This window comes from Vigna unguiculata, chromosome 8 (assembly GCF_004118075.2).
Source record: "Vigna unguiculata cultivar IT97K-499-35 chromosome 8, ASM411807v1, whole genome shotgun sequence".
NCBI lineage: Eukaryota > Viridiplantae > Streptophyta > Magnoliopsida > Fabales > Fabaceae > Vigna > Vigna unguiculata.
Window position 1 is genome coordinate 33,055,444 of NC_040286.1, and position 8,529 is coordinate 33,063,972.

Here is an 8,529-nt window from a genome sequence, read left to right on the forward strand (position 1 = left end):
GCGTGTTGATTTTATTGTGATGATATGCCATCTTATTTACATTAATAACCCTGTTAAAGTATTAATGTTGACGGTAAGTTGTCATATAGATATATAACTTAACCAGAGAATAAAATAAAAAAGATTGATATATTTCTATAAACTAAATAAAAAAAGTAGCATATACATGTTGAAACTAAAAACAAAAAATTCATATATTTGAAGAGATTAAAAAAAGATACATTTATAAAAATTAAAAAAATAAAATAAAACACTTGCGCATAGATTAAGAAAAGAAGCAACATATTTAAAGAGCATAGATTAAGAAAAGAAGTAACACATTTAAAGAACCAAGTTAAAAAGTAAAATATTTACAAAATAATATTAAATTAATTTATCTTCTTCATTTTTTTGTTAAAAGAAAAAAAACTTACTATTGATAAATTATACTAATCGAGTTATCTGAAGTAATAAAAAAATAGAATAATGTTTTTAAACTTATTCTAAACTAGTAAACAGTTTTTTAAACAGCATAAATTATCTATGATCACCAAATGTCGAATTACCATAAACAACAAATTTGGTAAGTAAAGTCAATCAAATTGAGCAAGTATCTTAGTTCAGTGAGTCCCTTTTTTTTTTTTTATCCACTCTCCAACATTACTTTGACAGCTGTAACAACGATGTTCACTTTTCAATGTTATTGTGTGGGTTGTCATCTACACTACATCAATATGCACCCTTTTGTTGAATAAATAAAAAAACAACAATAAAGCTTCTCTACACACACACATGCTTGGTTAAAGACTACACAACACTACGTTCAGTAACAGAAAGTGTTTCAATTTCGAATTAATAATTACAGAATAAAACAGATATATTTTTCTCAGAACCAGGGTATTTGATTTCCTTTTCCATGGTCACATTTATTCATATACTTAAAAAAAGAAAAATATGAAGATTTTGTCCGAAAGAAGTAAATGATTTATATTTTTTCTTTGTTACCACGACAGACAGTGATCCTCGTACAGAAACATGAGGCACCAACCAATTTGAATAGAGTCGAGTGAGAAACATGAACAGAAGACAGAGATAAAGTACAAACTATAAGGGAAGGGAAACCAAACCAAACCAACCAACATGTATCTATGTATGTGATTGTGAAGAATAAACCAAAGAGTTATCATAGCAGTTCTTCCTTTTCATTTTTTTATTGTTTCTTTTAATCAAGTTCGAAGCAAGCACACAGCTCCATCTTCCAACAAGTTTACTCTCTCTGGTGTACTTTCTTTTTGTCAGATCTCGATCCTCCAAACTCAACCCTCTTCTTCCTCACTTGTTTTTTCTACCATCCCAACACAACCTTTTCCCCTTCTTGTCTCCATTTCTTGCTTGCTGGGTTAGTAATAGTATCTTCTTCTGCATTGAAAACTGCCAATTCCTTCTTCAGAACCCGCATTTAAGAGGTTCACTGACTCACCACCTTAACGGCACCACATAGTGCACAAACCCATATTTAAGGCCTGCCACCATTCTTCTAATTGGACCTTTTTGTACAGAGTTTAAACAGTTCAAAAATCAAAATCCTCTGAAATTACCAGCAAAACCGCATCACCAACCCAATCAAGTGCTGCTATAGTCTTCTCTTTTTACCTAAAAAAGTAAACTTCCCTGCCACTCACACACTCCTCTATGCTACCATAAAACCTCTGTTTCCTCTGTTTCCGTGCTATAAGAGAATACTCTCACCTTTCAACATTCACCAATATTAGGTGAGTGTTGCTTTTCTTTTTCTTTCTTTTTTTTTTCTACAAGGTTTGGTCTCTTCCATGGAGCAAAATATCCTTTGTTTTCTCTTGTCAATTTGTCTGACTTTCTTACCTGGGTTTGGTAAATGTCTAGCTAACTCAGTGTTTGATATTGTTTTCAGGACTCTCTTTTTATTATAGTAATCTTGGAACAATGTTACCCCAGAAGCAAGGTGAAGAAACCATGATGTCGAGCCTGAATGAAACTGTTGAGCGTGAGGAGAGAGAGGACGAGAAGGTGGGTGGTTCACATTCCAGTTTGAGAAACCTTCTGTGGCACGGTGGATCTGTTTATGATGCATGGTTCAGCTGTGCTTCAAATCAGGTAACAGAAGATATGAGTCCGTGGAGTGTCACTCTCATCATTGAAACTTGGATTCTGTATAAGAATCTGGTTTGATTATGTTTTTGGTTTTGTGCTTTGCAGGTTGCGCAGGTTCTGCTAACACTGCCATACTCTTTTGCTCAGCTGGGAATGCTCTCTGGCGTCATATTCCAAGTCTTCTATGGAATAATGGGAAGTTGGACTGCTTATTTGATTAGCATTCTGTACATCGAGTACAGGAGCAGAAAAGAGAAAGAGAATGTCAGCTTCAAAAACCATGTCATTCAGGTTAGACAAAAAACTAAAACCAAACGGAAAAAAAGTTCATTTTTTAACAACTTTGGTCTAATTTCATATTTTTCAGTGGTTTGAAGTGCTGGAAGGTTTACTTGGTCCATACTGGAAAGCCATTGGCTTGGCCTTTAACTGCACTTTTCTTCTCTTCGGATCTGTCATCCAGCTTATAGCTTGTGCAAGGTATGAATTTTCTTTAGTCAAGGTAAACCAAAATGGCCACAATTTTGGTGACAAAAACTGAAAAGCTTTGAAATTGTAGCCAAGATTACAGTCAAACTGATTTTTAGAACCTAGGTTATAATCTTGGTTTGATTAGACAAATGAAAGTTTCATTGATTTTAAGTGGGTGTTTTTGTGTTTTTGTGATTATGCAGTAACATATACTACATAAACGACCACTTGGATAAGAGGACCTGGACTTACATATTCGGAGCATGCTGTGCGACAACCGTGTTCATACCTTCGTTTCACAACTACAGGATTTGGTCTTTCCTTGGTCTTGGCATGACCACGTACACAGCCTGGTACTTAACCATTGCAGCCATTGTTCATGGTCAGGTGAGCAATACCAAGTACAACGGTGTTGATTTATTTTCTTCGGTGGGGTCTCTCTTATTAGAAGTCGTTTGATCATAATAACTTGGTGTGAAAAATAAAAAATAAGAACTCTGTCTCTCCCTCTTTAAATTTGCAGGTTGAAAATGTGACTCACACGGGCCCCAAAAAATTGGTTTTGTATTTCACGGGAGCCACCAACATTCTCTACACTTTCGGCGGGCACGCCGTCACAGTGTAAGACCCCATGTTTTTTTAATATTTTGCTTGCTGAGTTAGACAAAACAATGATGATAGTTTTCTTTATTGTCTTAAGACAATGAAACATCAAGGAGAGTAGAAGTTTATTGCACGACCACTTTCTTCAATTGCAGCTTTTGCCTCCATTCTTATGGGGCCTCAGAAAATAAGACAAAACAGTAAATCTGGCACTTTTTTGAGCAACCATTAAACTGGTATCTTGGCCTCCACTTCCAACCCCCTCTCAACTTTATCCATTCAATTCATCTATCCATCTTTACATTCTGCTCTTCCCACAACTCCAATACCAAAGTACAATGAATAACTCAAGTAGTGACATGTATTACAAATGGATTATTACTTTACCAAAACATTATACTATATGCATATTGAATGTTTAAACGTTTATTAATATTCTTTACCCATCATCCAAGAGGAAATTCGAGCTATGGGGCCATGGAAATAAGAGATTAGTACGGAAATGCACAGTTCTTTATGTGTATTTTAAAAATATTCTCTTGTGTACAACTTGTTTCCTTTTCTAATATAATTTCTATGGGTTAAGCTAGCCGTGTGGTGCAAAGTGGGTTAGAAAACAATTCTAGTAACTCATTTGGACATATCCAGGACTGACAAACCGAATTTTCTTTTGGACTTGGAGCATAGTAGTAGAAATGAAAGGAATTTATATGATATTGAGATGAAAGAGCATCTGGGTCATTTGGATGTAAGTTAATATTGCTGCATTATGCACTAACGTGTGGACCCTATGACTATTACAGGGAAATCATGCATGCAATGTGGAAACCTCAAAAGTTCAAATATATCTATCTTTATGCCACTCTTTTTGTATTCACACTCACCCTACCATCTGCCATTGCCGTTTACTGGGCCTTCGGTGACCAACTCTTGGACCACTCCAATGCCTTCTCTCTTCTCCCTCGCTCTGGCTGGCGTGACACTGGTGTCATCTTAATGCTGATTCACCAGGTCCATAACATTTTTTCCCTTCCCTCAAAATATCCAACTTCTAAACTTATTCATGTAACATTATATAACAATATTGGTTTTGTTTACAGACAAGACAACATAGTTTTACATTAAGAAAAAAAAAGTACTTGTTTTTAATGTGAACAGCAGAAAGTTTTATAAACTGATGAGTTTTACTTATTACATGTGGATGGCAGTTTATCACTTTTGGATTTGCTTGCACACCATTGTATTTTGTGTGGGAGAAAGTGATAGGAATGCATGACACAAAGAGCATATGTTTGAGGGCACTTGCAAGGTTACCTGTGGTGATACCAATTTGGTTTTTAGCTATTATTTTCCCTTTCTTTGGCCCTATAAACTCTGCTGTGGGGGCTCTCTTGGTTACCTTTACCGTCTATATCATCCCTGCTTCAGCTCACATGCTTACTTACAGGTCTGCTTCTGCACGACAGGTAAATAGTCTAATCCATTCATATCTCATCTTTGTTTGTTTGTACCTAATCTTTGTCTCTTCTAACTAGCTTTACTTTGCCTTGTTAAATTTCTATAAAATCATAAAGTATCATATACTAACATTCACGGTTTAGATTGCTATACTGGTCGAAATCTGAGTTTTAATAGGCTGATATGTGCACTCTATGCACAACTTGTAGCTAACCTATAACAGTACGATACAGTGTTTTCTTCCCTACGAAAAGGCTAAACCTTTTAAAAGAAAGCTAAAAACATGTTGTGTAATGTAGTGTTTGAGGGTATGATTTCAGCTCCATGATTGAACTTGGAAGAAGAGTTTTCCTAAGTCACTGGCAGTATTATTAACCCCTACTCCACTTGTTCTATAAATTATTCAAATTGAAAATTTATGAGACACGATGGGGTTGGTTCCATTTCTTTGTCATTCAGTTATATGCTACAGTCATACTATACTAGCCCCCTGATACTATTCTAACCAATGTCCACATTTTAGCAATGAAATGGGCCATGGAAAACCTAACTCTCTCAAATGACCCTACATTGTCTTTACATTACTGTTCCTATAGCATAAGTCAGCAACTTGTTACAGTCAACTAACAGTAACACTACTTTTTGTCTTATTGTAATGCTTGGAAACTCATTCAGAGTAGATCAATCATGAAAAACTTGTATAACTATGTGAGATCAAACACCTAGTTAAGATTAAATAATTTATATCTGTGCTATGTTTTCAGAATGCTGCTGAGAAATTGCCCTTCTTCATCCCAAGCTGGACGTTAATGTATGTGATCAATGCATTTGTGGTGGTGTGGGTTCTTGTGGTGGGATTTGGATTTGGAGGGTGGGCTAGCATGGCAAACTTCATCAAACAGGTTGACACATTTGGACTCTTTGCCAAGTGCTACCAGTGTCCCCCGCATAAAACACCAGCTTCCAACCAAACACTGCATCACTGAAAACTCTATATATGTTCTTTTGCATGATACATAGAGGGACACATCAGCATCTTCCCCATTGTGTATTTTCCCTATATCTTGGTTCAATCTTCTTATATACATATATATATTATGTTAATGCTGATGTTCCCTTGTGTAGCAAGGCAACACTGTTATATTTCATCGCTTTTGAATCATTTTGGTTAATGGTAATCATGAACTATATCTAGCTTATATAGGGATTGTTGTTTGGTCATTGGATTATAGCAACCTCAAGTATAGCCTGCATGTTTCCAATAATATCTTTGCTTTCCAATATAATGATTTTTTCCTCTTCAAATCTCCAGTGTTATTAGATCATACATGTTTTTTCTTGGTGACTTAAGTTGAGTTCCATTGTGTTGCGTGTTTGACTAGTAGTCAAAATTGAAAGCACATAAAAGGGAATACTGGGGTGTATGTATGTATGACTTGGAAAGTTTGAGAGTTTTGGTGAGCAATAATTGAGGGCTTTGTAAAAAGGCTTATTTGAGTTTGGTGTTTGTACCTTTCACCTTTACCTATATTCTCTGCATCTCAGCCATTACTTATCAAGTTCAACATTTTTTTAAAGTTTCAAGAGTCTTGTTTAGAAATATAGAATCTTAAGGTGAACCTTCAATTGTAAAGGAACAGTAAAATTCTCCTACAATTGTGTGGCAATGACATGATATATATATATATATATATATATATATATATATATATATATAGTTAACAAAGGTATAAATTTGATATACTCTATCAACTAAATAAAAGTATATAATTTAAAATAATTATCCCATATAAGTTAAAATTTTCAATATGTATAACATGATAATTGAAGAATTGAAGGAGTGAGTGTATAACTTTCTTATACGTCTATATTCTAATAATATATTTTATTAAAGCATGCTAAAAAAAATACAATTTTAGACACTGGCAAGGAAGCATGGAGGTGTTGGGGTGAGTAGCAGATACCATAATAGAACTTTAACAGAAGTTGCCACAATATTTAAAAACTGATTGAAATAATTATTATAATAATTGAATGATATATGAAATAGCATAAAAAAAATATTTTGTAATATTAAAAGTAAGTAACAAATTTTCAGGTTGTTATCGTTTAACAACATACATAAGCTATATATTTTAATATTTAAATTAAAATTCTACGATTATGGAACACTTTAAATATGAAGAAACAATTATCTATTTTAAAAAAATAGTTTTAATAATTTGATAAAAATAAATATTTTAAAAATTAAATTAAAATACAGTAAATCAATAATATAATTAATAACTCCTAAAGCCAAAATGGAAAATTAAAGAAATGTGCAATGATGAGGGGGGAGAGAATTAAAAGAAAAACTACGTAAAATAAAGCCATCTGAATGTGGGCTCTTAAAGATTGGGCCAAGTCTTACTACTGTAAAGTCTGCTTCTTCCAATGGGGGTGCAGGAAGAAATGTTCTAAGGCAGAACAAAGTAATATCACATAACTTGGAAGAGGTTGCAACTTCTACTTCTTAAAAAAGAAAAGTTTATTTCACAACTACCTTTTTCCCTTACAATTATTTTTTAATAATATAATATCATATTAAATAATAATAATAAATAATAACTTATAAAATTGTATATTAAATATATAAAGCTAAATGATGTCAAAATGGCATAATTCTTGTAAAATCTTGATTCACATTTTTTTAAAAATTTTGGCATTTATATGTTTTCAAATGTAAATTATATATTCTTAGAATATAAAAACTTTGAAGTTTTATTTCAGAATAGAAGAGGAAGGTGAGGATATTTATTAAGGTAACAAAAATGTTCTGAAGTAACAATACTTATAACTAAATAGCTCTAAGCATTTATTGTTGATTTTAGCGGTGTTAGATTTTTGGACCACTGATCAAAATAAATAAAGTAATGAAGAGATTGCTTGATCATTAAAAACAATCAGTCAACTTTTTCTTCTTGTGAAAATTATTTTTTTTAAAAGTTGATGAAATTTTTATGTTGGTACCAGTCAACTTAATATAATTATTATTCTTAATTACTACAAAAACAGTTAATTTGACTTACCTAGACATATTTTTTACAGAGGAAGGGACTATGGTCTGTCTATATTTGATGTACTCTACTTTCGTCGTTTTCACACCAACTCAACAAGAAACAAAGGAACTTTTTTTTTTCTTCTCACCTTTTCACAGAAAGGTCCTTCATTTATGCTTTATTGCTCTTCTCCCTCAGTTTTCCACCATCACGACTTTCTTCCTCACATTCCCATCAACCTTTAACCAATATTTTTGTACCTCTTTTGCTGATTATGTTTGCTAACTTTTTTTTTTTTATCTTAAAGTGCTGTCAGTTTATAACTTTTTCCCTTCCTTGATAATGGACAAATCTAATTCGATGAGCACTCATCAATATTTATAAACTTTTGAAATTGGAAAATTATTTTTTAGTAAAGTTTTGAAAATGTCAACGTGACAACACTTCATTAGATAAAAGAAAAGTTTGGTGTAAGGAAAAAAAAAATGGTGTGACTTGAAAAAAGAAGAGTTTATCAAGAAAAACTTTGTTAAACTATTATTTTTCTTTGCAATTTACATCATTTTAGCATCGTGGATCACATTTTCATTGAAATATTTGTTGAAACTTACCAAGTTTTGGCATGATTCCAAGGAAACCACTTCATGTCGCAAGAATCGAGGGTCTCTTAATTTTTTTTTTCTCTCTTCAAAATTTTAATCAAATTTAATTTTTTAATTTTAGAAAAATGTATAGATATAGTCCGTCTAATCAAATTTTATTAAATTTATTTGACATTTCAAATACGTTTCAGGATCATATTTGAGTTGTTTACATCATTTGACACATTCCTGATTCAATATTATATAAA

At 32.7% G+C, this 8,529-nt stretch overlaps 1 protein-coding gene across 1 annotated transcript; it reads left to right on the forward strand.

Annotated features, from left to right (window-relative positions):
• Positions 1–1,135: 1,135 nt before the first annotated feature.
• LOC114194635 (auxin transporter-like protein 1) lies at positions 1,136–5,927 on the forward strand. The gene is made up of 9 exons (XM_028084983.1): positions 1,136–1,751; positions 1,910–2,112; positions 2,215–2,400; positions 2,477–2,589; positions 2,784–2,967; positions 3,104–3,201; positions 3,987–4,194; positions 4,392–4,649; positions 5,406–5,927. Exons 2-9 carry the CDS (start codon positions 1,942–1,944, stop codon positions 5,625–5,627), a joined length of 1,440 nt encoding a protein of 479 aa, XP_027940784.1. The 5' UTR covers positions 1,136–1,751; positions 1,910–1,941; the 3' UTR covers positions 5,628–5,927.
• Positions 5,928–8,529: the final 2,602 nt, after the last annotated feature.

Bases quoted from the DNA above. Each gene is read 5' to 3' on its own strand.
- LOC114194635 (XM_028084983.1), top strand. From the start codon at position 1,942: ATGTTACCCCAGAAGCAAGGTGAAGAAACCATGATGTCGAGCCTGAAT. The intron at 2,590-2,783 runs GTATGAATTTTC...GTGATTATGCAG, and splicing joins CAGCTTATAGCTTGTGCAAG to TAACATATACTACATAAACG. The intron at 3,202-3,986 runs GTAAGACCCCAT...TGACTATTACAG, and splicing joins GGCGGGCACGCCGTCACAGT to GGAAATCATGCATGCAATGT.